This window comes from Trichinella spiralis (genome assembly GCF_000181795.1).
Source record: "Trichinella spiralis strain ISS 195 chromosome Unknown Scfld9, whole genome shotgun sequence".
In the NCBI taxonomy this organism is placed as follows: domain Eukaryota; kingdom Metazoa; phylum Nematoda; class Enoplea; order Trichinellida; family Trichinellidae; genus Trichinella; species Trichinella spiralis.
This window is the reverse complement of record NW_003526948.1, coordinates 4,247,590-4,267,581: the sequence shown is the minus strand read 5'-3', so window position 1 is coordinate 4,267,581 and position 19,992 is coordinate 4,247,590. Positions and strand designations below refer to the sequence as shown.

General features: G+C 49.2%; 4 protein-coding genes across 4 annotated transcripts; 2 read left to right on the top strand and 2 right to left on the bottom strand.

The window, feature by feature from the left end:
* Positions 1–2,283: 2,283 nt before the first annotated feature.
* Positions 2,284–3,137, top strand: Tsp_05622 (conserved hypothetical protein). The gene is made up of 4 exons (XM_003371920.1): positions 2,284–2,372; positions 2,546–2,585; positions 2,615–2,723; positions 3,058–3,137. Exons 1-4 carry the CDS (start codon positions 2,284–2,286, stop codon positions 3,135–3,137), a joined length of 318 nt encoding a protein of 105 aa, XP_003371968.1.
* A 2,443-nt stretch (positions 3,138–5,580) lies between these two features.
* Tsp_05623 (LSM14 protein) lies at positions 5,581–7,230 on the top strand. Its single transcript, XM_003371919.1, has 6 exons — positions 5,581–5,695; positions 5,747–5,931; positions 5,985–6,048; positions 6,105–6,479; positions 6,544–6,870; positions 6,926–7,230. Exons 1-6 carry the CDS (start codon positions 5,581–5,583, stop codon positions 7,228–7,230), a joined length of 1,371 nt encoding a protein of 456 aa, XP_003371967.1.
* A 564-nt stretch (positions 7,231–7,794) lies between these two features.
* Tsp_05624 (conserved hypothetical protein) lies at positions 7,795–8,121 on the bottom strand. The gene has a single exon (XM_003371918.1). It carries the CDS (start codon positions 8,119–8,121, stop codon positions 7,795–7,797), a length of 327 nt encoding a protein of 108 aa, XP_003371966.1.
* Positions 8,122–8,259: 138 nt separating this feature from the next.
* Tsp_05625 (PHR domain protein) lies at positions 8,260–19,990 on the bottom strand. Its single transcript, XM_003371917.1, has 8 exons — positions 16,588–19,990; positions 15,740–16,464; positions 14,404–14,728; positions 14,041–14,175; positions 13,382–13,785; positions 9,563–12,598; positions 9,138–9,433; positions 8,260–9,067 (listed from the first exon to the last, which is right to left on the bottom strand). Exons 1-8 carry the CDS (start codon positions 19,988–19,990, stop codon positions 8,260–8,262), a joined length of 9,132 nt encoding a protein of 3,043 aa, XP_003371965.1.
* Positions 19,991–19,992: the final 2 nt, after the last annotated feature.

The following is a 19,992-nucleotide window of genomic DNA, read 5'->3' as shown; positions in this document are numbered from 1 at the left end:
TGTAAGCTTATTTACAGACGACCGGATTTTGAATACCGGCGCCGCCGCCCGGCTACAACACTAGTTGTAGATGTCTTTTGTTGTTCAGAGACGACAGCGACTGTAGTTGGTGTTGTTTGCTCGTCGCTGTTCGCTCTTCTCAAACGGTGCAAATCTGAAAGCGTAAAATCAAACAACATCATTCGTAATTTACAGCATTTACAAACGCTACGACGCGGCTGGATTTGTAATGTATATCGAAATTGTTTAAAGCGTATCGAATCTGATGCTAATTAGAATAATAATAATAATAATAATAATCGAACAGTTGACTAGCGGAGCGAGTCTGGATCATTCATACGGGATGTAGGTGGTGGTTTTTTCTCTGATTTTTTTTCTCACACTGCGTATACGACGACCTCATGAAACTAGGAAGTAGAAAATGTATTGGAATGAAGGGAACATATCAGATCAACGGCAGAGCTTGCAATTTGGAATTTCTCGTAGTAGCAGTGAAGAACGAACGTTGGAAAAACGGGGTCGTGGTTGTCGTTTTGGGTATCGGACTTGATCAAGAATATTATTATCATTAGTTAGCGGTTAATGGAAAATAACTTGAAGGTCAGCCGTCCAGGGGGCCGGCCTCAAAGGGCATCGAATTCGGCTTGCAATCGGCCATGGCGCCGACGGTCGTCGGCGGCTCAGATGAAAAACGTCGCTTGCTGAGCAGTTTTTCGATCAGAATTTGATAAGCTGTGGTCGGGTTGTTCATCTTGACCAGCGGTCAAGAAACCGTTGAACACATATTTGCCATCACGCCTGATCAAACAGCGACCGTAGTAGGCAAACAAATGACACACAGAAACGTGAAAAATCCCCGTTGATAAAAAGTAGGCAGAGGGGGGGGGGGAAGAGAATTCAACGGCAAAAGCAGAGGCTTTTTTCTCTATTGTGACAGTGTGTATGCTCATATATATATATATATATATATATGTGCTTGTCGCTTACAAATCCGATTAAACAATCGACAAGTTAAAATTAATGAGTTGCTGTTAGCTGAACAGCTGCTGTGCTGAAATGAGCGACTTTTTCAAGCAATAAACACTTTTAGATTCTTTTCCACCTACTACTGAACAGCCAACCAACCAAACTGACTGACTGACTGATTTGGCCCGTTGAAATGAAACAAGAATGTAGTACCATTGAACACTTCAGCGGAACAATACACGTAAACAACAGAACAGATTAAAATCTGAACTTTTTGAAAAAGCGCAACCAATGCACCAATTGTGCAAAAACGGTCCCTGCAATAATAATAATAATAATAGTCAAGTCGGTGTATACCAACGTAGCAGTAGAACAAGCTGACAGTTTGTTTAGCTTTTCAAATTGCACGCTTGCTTCTTGCGTTGATGTTTCTCATGACGTACACAATTTTTCCATTACAACTGACAACAAGATACAGTAATCCAAATTTCTCTCCCTCCCTATTTCTCTCTCCCTCTCTTTGACACACATTGCTTCTTTCTGATAAAAGTAAAATACCAAAATTATTGAAATTTCTTCACTACAAATTTGCCGGTGACAATATTTCACCGCATCCAAGTTGAGAAGCTTAATAATTTTGTACAAGTTTTGCAAATTGACAATTCAATCTGACGCAGTTGAATAAATAGCACAGTCGACTGTGAAACATTAACATTATCCCACTCTGTACTGGAGAAAGCATTCATACACAATCAACTGATTGTAGAAATAAAGGAATTTTTAATTCCTCCTCCTACTTCTTCTTCTTCTTTTACACAGCAAAGTATACTTTCATATTTTCATATCATCGAAGTGAAAAGCATATAATGAAAGCTTCTTTCTCAATTTGTCATCTTTGATATATGATCAATTAAATTTAAAATGTTTACAGAAAAATGTCAACGAACAATAGCAAGCACGGACATGCCTGCAAAGGAAGAAAATTATTCATCGAAAGCCTGTTCTATATACTCTACAGTGAACAGCGTGGATTCGGGTCCTTGAACAACAACTCACATTTCTGTTATTTGCATCAGTTATTAAACTAGATTATTAAATGAAAATATTTTCAAGAAACAATTAAAAATACTTTTTGCAATTAAAATGTAGGAAGAGGGGTGGGGCAAATAGAATGGAGAAAAAAGAACGAAACAAATTAATTGTTCACGCTTATAATTTTATTTAATTTTTAACTTCACTTGTTTATTTGTAAAGGAAAATATAGTCAACCGAGTGTTGTCGTGTTGAATTGAATTCAATTCAATTCAGCTTGATCAAATGGATCATCTTGTACGTGTGAAGTGTTTAGCGGATCGTATAAAATGTGCACTTTTCACACAGTTGTCAAGAGGGAGCAGTACAAGCATGTATTTGTTGAAATTTCAAACTTGAAAAAGCTCGAACATTATTTACTCGCATGCATATCGCATTATTTCAAATTGGACAAACTTCGTGAATTGTTGAATAATTTTTGTGGAGAAAATTTATAAAATAACGTATAAGCGAAAAAATAATAATAATTATAAACCGTTAATTACAGTTGTGATGGTAAAAATGTGACGATGGCCAATGATGATTTTGTAATGTTGTTGTAATAATTAATAACAAGAGTGGACAGTTTTGGTCAGATTTTGTCGAGTTGGGGGAAAACGAACGTAAAGCTGCTGCAAATGAAAAACTGGAAATGCAAACAAATTGCGAAATAAATTTGTCAAACGGTGCGTGATTGGTCGCTTGCTTTTTCCATTCACCACACCTTTAAAGTATACGAACAAGCAAGCAACTTTTTGAAGCAACTTTAAAAAAATATTATTAAACTAACTAACTTGTTGCTCGAAATATATATATATTTTTTTTTTGCTGTTGTTACATTTGTTCGATGAACCGGCGTTACAATGGGAAAAAATATATTTGGTAATGCAATGCAAATTTGAAAAAAAATTTTCTATTCATTTTTGCACATGTTGTTGAAAATGGAAGAAGAAAATTCTATTTTTCATAAAAATTGTTTTTTTCCTCTTTTTTTGAAAATAAAATTTCAATATTTTTCAGATTTCGGACATTTCAAATGCTTATCAATGGTACAAGCAAGCGGGCTGTTTGAAGCTGAATTTTCGTTTTATAATAAATAAATCTGTTGACAAGGACAGAACGGTACAGTCAAGTTTCATACAATAAATAAATAATGGAAACTTTTTGGAACAATGAGAAGCGGATGTCCGCCAAGTGATTTCAGTCCTGTTCTGGGAATGACTATTGCAAAGCAAAATCGGCGCAAGTTATTCCCTTCTGTTGGGGATGGAAAAAGGGTCCAACTGGAAAATAATACATTCTATCATTCAGGCCGGAGGCGAGTTGTAGTCAATTATCCCATTGTACGGAGGTCAGTACTATTTAAAACTTCAACATAATAATTAATTTAATCTCCATCACGATCAGTCGTTTTTTGTCGTCGTTGTTGTTTGTTTAAGCTTACCGTTTAAGCGAATTGTATTTTCCAATTGAACAATTTTAAACCTAGCAACAATAAAGCAAACAAACAAGTCGCTTTCATAACGCTGTGATAATGTTCGTATTGTTTTCAATGTCAACACCATAAACTAACCACAAATGACAGATCGCATACTGTATTGACAATTGAATGGAATAGATGAAATGATCTTTCCACTTTTACATGCAAATACACAAAAACAATATCACGTGAAATGTGAAAATTTTTTTCCTTCGATAAATTTAATCTTTTCAAGTAAAGGTCAAAAATAATTTTCAATTTTAAATTCAAATTCTGTCCAATCACGCGCATATTTTTTCAACAAAGTTATTCATTGATTCAGTTTGTTTATGCTAAACTGAACATTTGCAAAAGCTCTTTTTCATTTTCTAAATTCTAAAAATGAAATATTTCTCTTTTTTATGCATATATGTAAATAATCAGCATGGAAAAAGAAATGGACAATAAAATGAAATTGGTCAGTCAAGCAAAGAAAATTGTTCTCGTTCATCGTTCACTTTTAAAGCAGAACAAAAATGCTAATTGTTGACATTTATCGCACTAGTTAAACAATCCTTTTGCTCAGTTCACATTTAAACAGTTTGCAAATTTATCGATTCAATAATAAAGCTTTCATTTCATCATTTATGCCTGACGTCATTCGCGGTGAAGTAACATAAATTTGCATAATTCTTCTTCACATTTCTATTCAAATTTTTCAACCAAACGTACGTTGAAATTTTAAAATATTTTTTTTCTGTCAAACACATAATTTAAAATACTGTACTAATGTTTTTCACAGCATACGTTTACTGTAAACAAGTTTTAATTCATTCGTTCACGTAATAAAATTCCAATATTGTAACAATTATATGCGCAATAAAAATTATTTGAATGAAAAAATTAATTTTTTTATAAATTTGTTTTTCACGTTTAACATGACTTACTGTAACAAAATATGACCACACCGTAATTAATTATTAATTTCAAAACATCATGAACTACTTGAAATACAAATAATAATTATTTTTTTATTTAAAATACATTAACTTGCAAATTTTTACTTATTATTAATTGTGTATTTCTTTGAGAAGCATTTTTTTTACACATGTACCTTACCATCTGTTGTTTTCAAGTACAGTATTCTTGACGTGTTTTTTGTTTATTACCAACTCCGTACTTTCGCAGCTTACTTTAGCCGCAGGAAGGACGCAAAATCTTATTTCTGGTAAGAGCTGTTTTGCTAATTTTAGACATTGCCTTCATTGAGATGAAGATTTTATGTCATCTATCTAACTTTCGGGACTTACTATTTTGAATCTAACTAATTAAGGTCGGCAGTGTCGAAAAAATTTTCATTTTTTAATTTTTTTAGAATATTGTTTTTCTAAATTTTCTATCCTTAACGATTTTAGCTTATGTTTTTCGTCAAAAATTTTCATCTTTTTTTGATCAGTTGACTTTCATCTTTTTTCATTCTTTTCTGCAACTTTCTTTTTATTTCATTTTGAAAATAAAGCTGAACTATAAATTTCTCATTCTGTCCGATGTTTCTGAGTAATATTTCGCTTATTTTAATTCTTCATTTTGAACATTTCAATTTCCGTAGAGCCAGATGTAATTCGTGATCAATTTTGTCGTAGTATTTTAGTTTCAGATACTATTTCAAGTAATTCATTGAAAACGTTTTCCATTTTCAATGTTCGAACAGTTTAATTTTGGGAAAAACAGCCTCAGGAAATTGTAAAATAATTCAATCTGCTCTTGTCCTGATTTAGTTATTCATACTGTAGGTTTTTCTCTTATTTCCATAAATTGTCGCGCAGATTGTTTTAGATGAAGCTTAAATTTTACTAATTTTGCGTTATAAATTTTTATTTTTACAACAGTCATCACAACATTATTTATGGCTATTTTATTTCTTCTAAGTATGACGTTTTCTTACGTATTTATATTTTTGCCTGCGGATCAGTTTACTGTATTGTTATATAACCCTCAGGCAACGAGCAGAGTAACTGTTTGCCGACGTTAACCTTGTCGTATCAGTCTTGTTTCAGCGAAGCATCGATTTGGTGGTTTGAAAAATGAACGCTCCGTTGCTTGGTTCGAAGATCAGTTTAATTTCCAAGTCGGAAATTCGTTACGAAGGCATACTCTACACGGTTGATCCTGAACAATCGTCAATCGCTTTGGCCAAAGGTATACTGATGCGGTGCTTGTTTACAAACTGATATGTTTTATTGTTTCTAGTGAGATCATTTGGCACTGAAGATCGTCCAGCCGAACAAGTGGTACCACCAAGAAATGAAGTTTATGAGTACATCATTTTCCGCGCAAGTGATATCAAAGATTTGATGGTTCGCGAAACTCCACAACCAGCTCCCGTCGTCTGTGCTGGTTTGCATTACGATCCAGCTATACTGTCGGTTTCCAAGGTATTTTTAGTTGAAAAAAGAATTTTGTTTTATTTGAATATTTTCTTTTATAGAATTCTGGTGGCGGTTTCAGCGTCGGACAAGCACAACAACAACAGCAGAATGCCTTTAACCAAGGTTTTGTAATTTTTTCTATCTATAGAGCGTTTATTTATTAATTTTTTTTTGTACAGGCAGTGCTGCTTCTGGTCGTCGTCTCAGCTCACCAGAAAACGAAATGCCAGCACCGCCGGTGAACACTGGTCACGTGGTTCGTGGGGGACGGACTCATCGTAGTCGTAATACTGGCGGAATTCGGCAGCACACTGCGGCTGAAGGTGAACAGCAGCGTCGTCAGCAACAGCCGCAACAAGTACACCAACAACAACAGCAACAGCATCAACAAAACAACAATTCTGCGCATCATCAGCCGCAAGCTCAGCACGATCAACAGCAACCGCAGCAACAACAACAGCAGCAGCAACAGTTGCATCAGGGTCGCCGTAATCGTAATCGTTCGTCGGCGGCCAATCAGGGCAACAATTTGCCGAATCGCAACTCGTTTCGAAGTGAGTGGAAAATTTGCATCAAGTTGCTTATTACAAAAACGGCATACTGAGTTGCTTTTTGTAGATGCTGACGAACATAACAACAACAACAGCAACAACAACGGAAATCAGCAGATGCGTCGTCGACCACCGCCTGTTCGACGTTTTCAAGGAAATGGATTTGCGCGCCACAACGGCGGTGGCTTTAACAATTCCAACAACGGACAGTACCGTGGCTACACGCCGCCGGTTCCAGGAGCGGTGGCTCCATTCCCGGGCATGAACATGTACCGTCCGAAGTTGTTCTACCGTACCGATTATGATTTTGAAATGGCGAACAAGGAGTTTTTGCAAAAGATGGAAAATTTGAAGGACGAAATGAAGGCGGCAAAAATTAACGGTGGTGGTGGTGGTATGAGAAAAAAAAATTGAATAACTGGATAAATTAATTAATGCTTTGATTTTAGCTGAAGAAGGTTCAGACAAAGAATCTTTGGATACGAATGAAAAGGTGGAGAAAGTTGTCGACGAAGAGGTCAAAGAGGAACAACCGTGCTATGATAAGGAGAAGTCCTTTTTCGACAACATTTCTTGTGAAGCGCACGAACAAACTGAAGGGAAGCCAGTACCGAAGCATCGCAATGAACGTTATTTGAATGCGATCACCTTCGGTAGTGTTCCATTCCGCAACTACGGAGGACGTAGGAATGGTCCTGGTGGGCAAAATCAGGCGGTCCATTTTGCTTCACGCCAGGCCGCTCGTTCTCGTTAGCTTGTTCAATATATGGAACATACGAGGCGAATGTATAAGGAATTAATTAAGGAAAAAAAGAAAGAAAAAAAATTGGCGTCAAATCGACTATTCTCCAATGGTTCTAAAATGTGTTCTGAAAAACTTAAGTTCATTTTTACAATTGTTCCATTATTCTGATAACTATTACTATTACTATTATTATTATTGATATTATTATTATTATTACTATTATTATTATTATTTATTATCATTTTTATTTTATGTGAGATGATATTGCGGTGGCGATTGGGCACGCGGTCGCCTGAAGAAAGGTTAGTAGGTGCGACCGTGTTTTACCCGGTTTTCGTCCTGCCCTTCTTTTTTCTTTTTCTTCTGTTGAGCAACGTTTTTCACCACTACGTTGTTTCAGCAAAATGTAATGATCACGTAATTGCTCCTATTGTACAATTTTAAAATATTTTTTTCAAAAGCCACCAAGCAAGTTTGCGGGTTTTTTTTAAAAAATATCTGTCGCTTGTTTATAATTAATTTCTTTTCCAGTCCCCTCCCTCTCTCTCTTTCTCTCTCTCTCTCTCTCTTTCTCTATCTCTTTCTGTATTTTTGCTTCTGCCGTTTTTGGCTGCTGTTCCGGCGAAGCTGTTGTGCGTGCGCACTTGCCATTTTCAGTTTTCTCTTCAAAGCAGCGCCTGTACACCCCCCCTCCCTCCCCTTCACTGTTTTTTCTGTCATTTGCATTGGAACGCGTAGCTTTTTTCCTTTATGAAGCGCTGCTTTTTTCCAAGTGTCATCGAAATCTTGGAAAATACAATTCTTCTCCTCCTCTCTTCTATCTGTGCAATAACAATAATAATAATTGCGCGTGTTTGGTGTGTGTATGTGGTGTGGTGTGTGTGTTGTGCAAGTGCGCATGGAAAAAAAAGAAGTAAAAGCGATTTGACGTCGAAAAGTTGTTTTGAATTTTTCATTATTAATATTATTATAAATGGAACAAATATAACATTAGGGAAAGGGAGTTTCGGAATTCGGATTGCACAAAAACAACAACATTCAGAATGAACGAATGTTGCGACAAATACCACAGCCCAGGGCGTACTCTTCTCCGGTCGGCGGATGGTCGACGTTCAGTGGACACTGGTCGCCCGACAGTTGACGGGCTTGTGGTCCTGCCGGACAGTGGGGCAGCTGGTCTTTGGGTATGTGCAGAAGACGTTGAAAGTCGTCGTGGCAGCTGGTGCAGAAGTGCGTGGTTCCGAAGCAGAAGAATACGGCCAACGAGCAACAATACCGGCATTTGTATTCGAGGAAGTCGGTTCCGTGTCTGGGGCAAACTTTCGCCTGCTGCACGTCGGAACAAGCTCCGCAGAGCAGTTCGCGTTCGTCGTAGCCGGACAATTGGCCGTAGTCGTCTTGGCACTGGGCTAAACCGCCGAAGTAGGGTCGACGGCACTTGTAGCACAGGTAGTAGGCGTAGCGGTCGAGGGCGAACAAGCCGGGCTGATTGTAGAACGGACTGTTGGCGTTGGTCAGTTCGTCGCACCGTTGCAAACGGTCGTACTGGAGCCTGGTCAGCGCCTTCTGGAGAACTTCGTCGTACAGCCGCTGGTGTGGTTCGAGCAGCTGGCGCAGCGAATCGTGTTGCATCGGCTGCCGGCATGTCGGGCAGCGCATGAACGCGAACAACACCCGGGGACCGTTGGACGACGACGGATTACTCAACGCGGCCACGCAGCAGGCGTGGTGGAACACGTGCCCGCAGTGGAGCTGGACGGCCGGAGCCGCTCCGAGCGGATCTGTGTAACAGATGACGCACAGGTCTTCGGCATCTTGCACTGGTGAACCGCGACCGTCCCGGCACCTGGAACAAGCCGACAACTGACGGTCCAGCTAAGTGAAACTAGCTGCGCATGCATGCACGACAACAATACCTCAGGCAGGGAAGACAGCGCGTTTCGCCGGCAATTCCACCGCACAAATGACCGCAGGGCAGCAGTTTCGGACACGCTTCCAGCAGCAGGCGACTGCACTCGGCACGGTCGCAGACCTCCTCGGGCGATCTGCTCGCCGACAGCACCGCGTTGCAGAATCGACACAGTCGACCGGCGGGCGTTGGCTGTTCAGTGGAAGTCGGTTGAAAGTCGACCAGAGTGTTCAACGTGCGACTGTCGACAGTCAACGACAGCCAGTTCAAGCGCACACGTTTCGTGTGTTCACGTATGTGAACCTGAAAATTAAATATAATAGACTAATAATAATGCTAATTCGAAGCAGAATCCGAAACCTGAACCAGACGAGAGGCCGATGGCAGCGAGTTGAGCACGTGTCGTCGTGTGCGTCGACTCAGATGAATCACCGTTGCACACTGACTGCAGTAGTGGGCGTGGCAGTGGGCGCAGTGGACCGAAGCTGGAGTGGTTTGATCGTCGTGGTTGTCGCAGAATACGGTCGCATCGCGCGCAGTGGTCACCATGGATCGCCAGCTCTGTGACCGAAGCAGCCAGTGTTCGTCGGACATGAGAACCAGAGAAGCGACGGCCAGCCAGAACGCCTCGCGGTGCAGTACCGAGACCGGCTCGGCGGGCGGGGCCGAGGCGACCAAGCCGGCCACGCAGTCGGCCAGAACAGTCTGCGCACTCAGCTGCCACTGGTTTCCACTTCGACCCGCTGTCAGCTGACGGAACAGTTCGATCACCGAACGACTAGCCGCCGCCGAACAGGGTCGGTCCGGGAACCAGCCGATGGCGTCCGGCGGTCGGTCGTTGAAGCGCAAAGTCTCGACACGGGCCTGCGGCTCGAAGCGCACCTGAAGCTGAACCGCCTTGGCCAGAAGCATCAGCAGACGGCGCAGAGCGTGCTGACCACCGTCCAGCCCGGCGTCGAAATGTTCGAACAGAACGCCGAGCGTGTCGACTGCCTGCAGCTGGACCGGCGCCACGGCGAACAGCGCCAGCTCGGCCAGGGCGCCGAGTACCCGACTCCGACGGCGGTGCTGCTCGAACGTGGCTTTCGTCCGACGGCCGATCCGGTCCAGCATGGACACCAACGCCGACACGAAGCCGAAACTCGGCTTCAGTCGACCGCGCAGCGCGTGCACTTCGACCGTCAGCGCTTGGAACAACTGCGAGCAGAGGTAGAAGCGCAGGGCGGTGGCCGATCGTCCGGCCGACGGGTCGAACAGCACGTTCAGAACGCGCTGCTGCAGTTGACCGTCGGCCGGTTCCGACGGGTCGAAAGCCAACGAAGCGATCAGACGCAGCAGTTCGACCGCGTCGGCTTGAAGCGCGGTCAAGTTCAACTCGCCGGACCGAGATGGGCAGGCGCTGGCTTCGGCTACCAGTGGGTCCGAGGTCGTTTTGGGCCAGCCGACCAAGCTCAGCTGCCGCAGACGGACATTCGCATTTGGACCTTCGAGCTCGACCGAAACCAGACCACAACCCTGCACCGCGCAGTGAACCCAGCCGACGAAACGACCGTCGAGCAAGGATGTCTTGAGACGTCTGCGCTGTCGGCCGTCGACCGCGTCGTAGAAGGACACTTGCCTGACCGGATGCTGGTGATCGCGGACCAAATCCACGTACAAGCTGACCAGCAACGCGTCCACTTGATCAGGGGGCCAGCGAACGAGCAGTCGTTTCGGTCGTCCGTGGTCGTCGGCGCCACTTTGCCAGAACGTGTCGGCCGAGCCGTCGACCAGACTGCCGGCCAGCGCCGGTTCGCTGGACAATTGGAGCTGGACGCGCTCGCCGAGATGACCGGCACGGCGCACTTGACCGGACTCGGAGCAGTCGTGGTCAGCGTTGTCGTCGTCGTTCGACCAGCACAGAATTCTGCCGACTGCCGCCAAAACTTCCGAACTGACCACCACGGCGCAGTCTCGTGGTGACAACGGCACTTGCCAAGCTTTGATGCACAGCCTCGCCAACTGGACGGCGTCCGGTCGACTCGACTCTTCCATCGGACAGTTGGACAGCAAGTCGCCGATGGTCGCCAGCAGAGAATGGAACGCGTCGACCACCGCGGCGCGCATCCTGCCCGCGTACACTATTTCCCGGAGCGGGTGCTTCAGCAACGGTGATCTCAGGTTCGGCTGATCGTCGCGATCCAGCATCGCGTCGATCACGTGCCAGACCACGGAAGCGGTCCAAGGGGCGCCGGGTCGAATTGACAGCAGCCGGTTGAACGCCCGCAACGCCCGTTGGTAAATGCGTGCCCGGCAAACGGCCATGAGCATGCTTTGTCGGAGGCGGCCGACGTCGTGTCTGCTCGAACAGAACGCCAGCACTGGCGAACCACGCAGATCAGTTTCGGTACGATTGCGGTGCACCAACTGAAGCAGAGTCGCCGACGGGCAGAACAGGAAACGACCGTCGGCTGCATCACTTTGATCGCCATCACCACCGTGACCACCACCATGACCACGCGATATGGTCGACTCCATCGCGCTGGACCACTGTTCTTCCTCAGCTGGCCGGACGATGGACGACGGACCCGGATCCGAGTTGGCGTGCGTGTTGTTGTTGTTGTTGATAATGCTATTAGCGTTGTACACGAGAACACCACTTGACAAGTGAATTTCACCAGTGAGTGGTTGATCGTCGTCCGGGTCGGTGGGGTTCAGCTGCAGCAAGAAGCGTGCGTTGTTGCGCAGCAGACGTTCCGGTTCAACGGGTGCGGCTCTGTAGTCGAGGTAAAATCGAGGTGTAGACTGTTGGTTCTTCTGCAGCTGTTGCAGTCGCCGATTGCGACATCGTTCGCAGTACAAATACCAAGCCAAGGAGGTGGAACTGCTGTCACCGCAGTTGCCAGTCCAGCCGGTCGTGTAACGACCTGCCCGGTCGTAGCCACGCCCTTGGGACGACCGTCCGCAGCCCGGATGTTCGACTCGCATGTGCGCGATTGCCGATTCGACTGGCGTGTCGCAGAGTTCGCAGCGTTCCGTCGCGCCCGCCGGTCTACCGATCAGATGCTTGTCGACCACGGTCAGCACTGTCGACTGGACTTGGTGCCACAGTTCTCGCAACAGTTGCAAAGCCATCGGCAGCGCGACGCACGCCGGTCCAGGACGGCGCCGGCCCAACAACGGCAGCTCGTCACGACGGAATTGCACGTAGACGGAGCAGGCGACCGCGTCGCCGATGAGTCGTTCGTGCCACAGCATTGCGCAGAACACCGTTCTCAGTGTTTCGACCAGCAGTGGGCGCAACGGGACGCTGCGTTGCGACTGATCATCGTACTTGACTTGTTCCAGTGGATCTGCGTCCAGGGTCCAGTGTCGTTCCAGGTAGACTTCGCCGGACAACTCTTGCACCATGCAGTAGCCGTGGTCCGAGTTCAGTTTCAGTCGGGAATTGGATTTTCGTTCCAGTTGAATCCAAATGCCGCCGCTGTTCTGTATCCAACTGATTGACTGCAGCCGATGCCCGACGGCGACCGTGTCCAGCACACGGCTCCCTTTGTCCGGTCGAGCGTGGACCGCCACGCCGTTGGTTTCCGAACCACGCCGTCGAACCACGTACACCTCCTCGCAGGCGATCACCACCGACCTGCTGCTGCTGCTGCTGGTGAAGCTCGAAACCGGCGGTCCGTCGTCGTCGTCGTCGTCGATCGACTGACCATCGATTTGCAACGGGTTGGTGGAGTCGAAGTCGCGTACGAGCAGCTGTTTTCTAAGCGGATCATGGTATTGCATGACCCAAGATCGTGCGGGACGTCGGTCATTGCGAAACGTCTGCGCCGATTCGTCGCTCAGCTGCAACCACAGACCGTCTCGATTGGTCAGCTCGGCCACGAAGAATATCGTTGCCCGAGCTGGAATCAAGCCTACTTGATTGGCTCGCAGCGACGGTGCCGCCCTGATGCGCAGCCCGGCACTGTCTTGTCCACTCTGGAACGTCGCCATTGCCATTTTCCACTGACGGCATTCGTTTGGTGATGCAATTTGCTTTTCGAGCTGTTGTGAACAGCAGCCGCCATAGTCGTCGTCGTCGTCGTCGGAGTTGTTGTTGTTGTTGCTGTTGCTCTTCGTACTGACCAACAGCTGTCCGGTGTTGTCCACACGCAACAGCAACATGTCGGGCAGTTGATGTTCGTCAATTTTGCATTTCAACTTGTACAAGCCGGCCTGAACCGGCATCCAGCTGCTCTCGTAGGTGCCGTCCAAGTTCGAACGTACCGGCAATGTTCGACTGTGCACGGTATTTTTGTAGTGCGCGTAACGCAACTCTTCGGCTGATATGTCCCGCAGGGCGCTCATCATGGTCAGACTCATGTACCGCGCCTTGTTCAGATAGGTTGGCTTGTAGGGAACCTGCTGTTGTGGACAGTGGGGCTGTTCGACGTCGCCTCGCGATCGGTAATCGTCGGCTTGACTGCGGATCATAATCAACTCTATTTCAGCCAAGGGACAGTGGACTTGTCGACCAAGCTGGTCACGTGTGGTCAGGGTCACTTTGATCGTTCGTCCACTGCGCGACGATTTTTTGCAACCTGTGACCGTCAACGTGCACTGGTTGACGTCGACGTACCATTCTTGGAGCAGGTAACGTGCTAACAGACCAGCGGCGGTGGACGACGAACCTCGAACAAATTGCCGGACAAAATCACTTTCTACACGTTGCTGCTCATCATCATCATCATCATCATCATGGTTGTGGTCGTCGTCATTTGTGCTCGTAGATTTTTTTCCTCTTGGTTTGCTTTTTTCGCTTTGTTCATCTGTCGTTGCCATCATCAACCCTGAAAACAAACAAATAAAGTCACAACCAGCGCAAGTAAGTGAATAAATGCTAAATGTAGGTGAGCAAAATGAAAAGTATTGAAAACAAAAATCACCTTTGCGAAGAAGTTGGTAGTGGTGGTGTTGTTGTTGATCGATCAGTAGACGCTTGACGTCGGCAGATGTTGGCAACGACGACGAAGTACAAAATTCCACGGCGGCAATTCGGTACGCTTCTTTGATGAGCACAGCTGAACAATAAGAGCATAGTTGAATCAGTTCACCGTTTAGCCACTGTTCGACATTGTTGCTATCAATGCGGAAGCCGATACCGTGCACTGAGCAACGGAAACCGAATTTCGAACAGCCACCATTGTCCGAAGAAGGGTCGGTTGATTCGGACACGTTGGTCGTTTCGAACAGCACCAACAACTGATTGCCGGGCAAAATGACCACACGCCTGGGCCAGTCGGACGAACCGCAACGGCCACTGCACTTCAGAACCGGGTAAAAACCTTGACTGCATTTCGTGTAAATTTGCACACTGTCCTGCGGTTGAACGGTACCGCATTTCGGGTCGAATTCGACGCACAGAAATTCCACTTGCGAGTCGAATTCCACCAGCTGGCAGTGAACTTTGGCGGCGCTTTCGTACGGATGTTCACTTTCGACCACGACGGCCGTGCCCAAGCAGTCGACCAACTGACCAGTCGGTGGGATGTCAGCATTGGACGACGCTGACACTAGGGTTTCGAACGTGCAGAGCAAAGTCGACGCCGTGTCGGGATGCTGATCGACGAGCAACTGCAAATGGCCGAACAGATTCGAGCACAGCGATACCAGATGGGCGTTGCGGCTCACCGAATCGCGGAACGCTGGTCCATTTCCAAGACGAGAACTGAACTTTTCTGCCAATTCCATTAGCCATTTTTTGGCCGTTGATCGTTCCAGACAACTGCAGCACCGTTTGCCGACGCTTTCCTGTTCCGAGTAGAACAGCGTTGGAATTTGACCTCGGCTGACCGTGGTACCGTTGGCGCTCAAATTGCACGTCGAATAGTGGAAACGTACCGGACCACCTGGCACCGGTTGACCACCTTCACCGTGCCAACTGCTACCCCCTTGTACGCGCAGGCGAAACGCGTACAGGCGACTCGGTTCCATTGGAACCGACCTCGACAAGCGCACTTGATGGATGTGGGCCGCACCTACGTAACAGTTGTTGACATTGTTGTTGTTGTTGTTGTTTTCTGGAGAAATTTCTCCGGACACTTGTTCCAACAGTAGCCAACTGTCATCCTGGTCGTCGTGATGATTTCGACTGACCAGCAGTTCCAAGCAATAATGCAAAGGAGATGGACCGTTGAACAGGCCAGCTCCGTGGACACTGATGCCGGGCTGTTGGACGCGGAACGCGATCGCGTCAGCGCAGCCGCCGTTGCTGTTCCAATCTGGCGACGCGGACATACGACTGAATCGACTCGGAGTTTGACGTACTGGACAACACTGACCGTCAGTCGACCGGTGGTCAGTTGTGGTGGCCGCGTTCAATTCAGCCATCAGACGAATCAGACAGTCTGAAACGGCTGTGGACAGTTGAAACCAGCTGGTGGGATCATTGTCGATCGGTTGGCCGTCCAAAGCCGGAGCGAAAGCGTTCACTAGGCAGTAGTCGATCAGTGAGCAACAGTCCAACGGCGAACGGTCCGAAACAGTAGTGTCGCCCGTCGTCGAACGAATTTCGGCTAGGCGATCGGCCAAATAGTTTCGACCGTTGTCCAAATCTGACCTGTGACCACTGGTGAACAGTCGTACCAGTGGAGTTGACCGGGCTGCCAGAGCTCGAAACACCATTGCGGCGCCGAATCCTCGCAGTTGACCTTTCAACGCGGATTTGGTGAGGGCGTTGGTCAACGCGTCGGACGGACAGAACAAATCGAAACACCGAACAAAGCACCGGCAACACTGATCGACCAGACTCTGTTGGCAGTGGATTAACGATCGTCCGTCGAATCGACCGACCAAAGTGAACAACATTTTCAAACCACGTTCCACCACAGGTACCAGTGAATTCGTCGTTTCGGCTTCCTCTTGTCGACTGCTGCTGGTCTGTTTTTGGGCACGTTGACACGACGACTGTGCATTGAAAGCAACGGTCAACAGCAGGCTGTACTGATGAAGACACAGCGTGGCGACTTTGCAGGCCCGTTCGACCAACCAACGTTGTTGTTCAGTGGTCGAAGTTTCAGAAGCGTCATGTTCGACCCTGGCCAGCATGTTCAACAACGCATCCAAGCTGGTCTCGTTCGCTTGGTACAGAAAACGTTCGCTCGTCCACAATTTCAATTCCATTCGATCGTGTTCGAATTCGTCTTCTTCGACCAGTCGTCCAAGTCGGTCGTTGTCGGCCAACGTGTACAAAATGGACGGTATTTGACCAAAACGGACATCGGTTCCGTTGTTCGACAGTTCGCTGGTTCGAAATTTGAAACCAACCCCGTAGTCGGCTTTTACAAACGATCGACCGTCGGCACCGCAGTCTGAACTTGGACCGTCCATTTTCAAACATACGGTATACCAGATCTGACGACGACACAGTACAGGTCGGTCGAAATACAATTGGAACTGTTGCTGCTGCTGCTGCTGCTGCTGCTGCTGGGCACAGTGGAATTGTTGTATTTTAGTTTCGGCCAATGTCGAATAGTCGAATAGTTGGTCATCGTCGTGTTCGTGTCGGTCAGCCGTCGCTTTTTCCTGTTCGATCAGTTTCAGCTGAGCCGTGTAACGGCCCCGACCGCCGAAGACCCCGATCCCGTGGACAAGCACGTCTCGATCAGTGCGGTAGGAGATCGCGTCGAGCGACTGATTCGAATAGCCCCAACCGCCGCCGAAACTGTCGAATCGATTCACTTGACCAACTGCACTGACCGTTGCCTGGTCAGTGGGATGATCTCGCGGTCGGTCCACGTCGTCTGATCGTCGTCGATCACGGCGATCCAAGTCGTCATCGACCGCTGCGCAGTGGAGCGCCAGCAGGCTCAGTGCTACTTGTTGGAAACTTACCCGCACTTCACGGTCGAACGGTAGCCAAAATTCTGGATTCATCAACGTCGACTCTGGCCACCAGCCCTGTCTAGCCGGCTCTGAACCAGCTGTGGTGGGCACATGGGCGTCGACAATTTTACAGTCGACGCACCAGAGAACCGGATGCAACGGATCCAAACACCAGCACCGATCTTCCGGTCCAAAAATTGCTTCTCGGCCATGGTCGAGAGCGTTTGTCTGATTGCTGACTTCTGTCACGGTACCCCGACGACGGTCCAGCGCTATGCAACGGTGTTGCGATTCGCCGGCCGACTGGTGTTTCTTCGGTTTTGGAAAAATGAGAAAGAACTCTTTGTTGGCGGTCAGTCGAGCTTGGCGTAGAATTCCAACGGTCAGCAGACTTTTTCTGCACCGAACCCATGTCTGGTCACCGGACGCGTTGACGCGCACGGCGAACGCTTGCCCGAGCTTGGAGCCGAACGCTTCGACCGGACCCGGAATGCAGAACCAAAATTGGCCGGCCGCCCTTCGTCCCAGCTGACCGGAGTCGTGCTTGCCAAACGTGTACACTTGACCGTCGTTGGTCAGGCACACGCTGTGATTGGCACCCGCGGCCACCTGCACCACTGGCTTCAAGTTTGTCGGCAAATTGACCCGTACCGGACCGCGGCGGCGCTCTCTCGTATCGCCCACACCCAGCTGACCGTGACGATTCGAGCCGAACGACAGCACACGACCGTCACCGGTACTCAACAGACTGTGGTACTGACCGCAGCTGACGCCCCGCACGCGGACGTTGGTCAAACAGCTGGCGGTCAGTGGTCCAGCCGGCAATGCAGACGTAGTAGTTGTAGCGCCGCTGACGGGTTGGCGGCACTCGGATGCGCACGATCGACAAGTGCCGCACTTGACGCAACTGGACGGACCACGCCCGCAGGCGCAGATCGAACCCTTCGGTCTACCGTTGAACTGGCACCGCGCTCCAAGTCGTGAACACAGACCGCACGCGTTGCAGACGGTAGCCGCTTCGCGCAGCCAGACGTGTTCGTCGGCGGCGCACAGACGCAACGGCGGCCGGACCGTCTGGCCGGCGCTGACGGTGTCCGACCGTCGGCCGGCGAGTCGGCGCTCACCGGACCGACCGCACTGATTCAGCTGGTTCATGCCGAACGTGTAGACGGCGCCGGTTGCGGTGACCACGGTCCCGTGGCTGTTACCGATGCCGACCGCGACCGCTTGGCTGATGGCGCCCAGCGGACAGGCCGCCTCGACCGCGCACTGACCGGCCAGACGACCGACCAAGCGCAGCCGTCCGTCGAGACCGATCCAGGCGACGGACCCATTGCACGCGGCCACACGACCAGGGCCGGCCACTCGTGTCGCCCAGTTGGTCAGTCGGTTGCCGGTCGAGCTGGCCAAATTCTGGTCGACGGTCGCGTACACCGTACCGCTGTGTCCGACGGCTATCAGCTCGTCCCGTTCTCCGACGCTGACCAGCAAAATTTCACTGATCGGCTCGTCGGTGTGCAGCCGTTCGACGTTGCCGGCACCGGCGGCGCCAGTCGACCACACCCGACCGTCCCGACTGAGGTGAAAGCGGCGTTGTCTGGCCGGCAACAAGTCGATCACTTCGTCCGGCTCGCCTTCGGCGGTCTGTTCGAACGTATCGGCCACACCGTCCCCTTCACTGCCCAGCGACATCCAGCTCATCCTGGCCGTACTGTATTGGCGACTGTCGGACAACTGTTGACTGCTGACCGTCAACCGGCACAAAGTTTCGTCCATGGTGAAGTTGTACAACCGATTGCCGTCAGTGCAGTACGGAACTTCTGCGTTGCTGCTAGTGCCGCTGCTTGATAGGTGGACGCTGTTTGGCGGCTGTTCTTCGAGCGTTTCGGTGCTGTAGACGCGCGTCCTAGCGCCGCTACTGCGCAAGTAGAGTCGACGGTCGACCACGGACAACGACGTCGACCACGCCCCTCTGGCCCGGATCGACGTCTGTTTGGACTTGGTCGGCAGACCGCGGATCGTGTCGCCGAAGCCAGAACCGAATTTCACCAGCAAGCCAGTGGCGGACAGCGCGTACAGCCAGCGTCCGTCGCTGGTCAGCGCCCTCACTGGACCGTCGACGGGCGCGTCGATTCGGCACATTCGGTTGCGGTCGGTCAGCCGAGCTTGGTTCCAGTCGCAGCGACGGCCGGCGCGTCTCGAGCACGCGTCCAAAGCGGCCCGTTGTAGTGGTAGTAGATTTTCCGGCAGCCGTTCGAGGGTGCGGTCCGGCCGTAGTTGGCCGGCCCGGAGCAGAAAGTCGGCGGCGTTGAGCACGGATGCCGTGGTGCCGCGAGCCACGGCCAACGCCAGCAGGCAGTGGGCCGCCGCGTCGGCCAGCGGAGCGTTGGCGTTGAGCAGCAGCGCCGGTTTGCCGAGCAGGGAGAACAATCGGTCAAGCGCCGGCTGCGGTTCGGGCAGCTCGTGGGCCAGACATCCGGGCTCCAGACGGCTCAGCAAGTCGTACAGGCTGGTCAGCGCTTTGGCCCCCACGTCCGCACTGTCCGGTCCGGCCAGCTCGACCAACAAGTTGCACAAGCAGTCGACGGCGATCATTTCCAAAATCTGTACTTTGGCCGGCCGTGGCGGCTGTTGCGGTCGTCGGCGCCGACGGTCTGCGGGGACCGATTTCGGCTCGGCTTTCCACTGCGGAGTCGGTTCCAACTGGGCTCGACAACGCCTGAGCACCGCTCGTCTGGCGATCGCGTACGCGCACAGGCCGGTCGGCACGGCCGGTACCAGCAGCTCGTCCAATTCCAATCTTGGCACTGCTGAGCTGAACGTCTGGCGGCGTCGGTCGAGCAGCAGATGCCTCGGATCGTACAGTATACCGCAGCCGTCGGGCGTCTCGAGCGACTGTTCGATCAAATCGGCCAGACGTTGTGGAATTCGTCTCGTCTCGTCGAGCACAGACTGTTCACAGTCGGCCGATTGTCGATCACAGGGGATATTTGTCAAATGATACGAGCCCATAC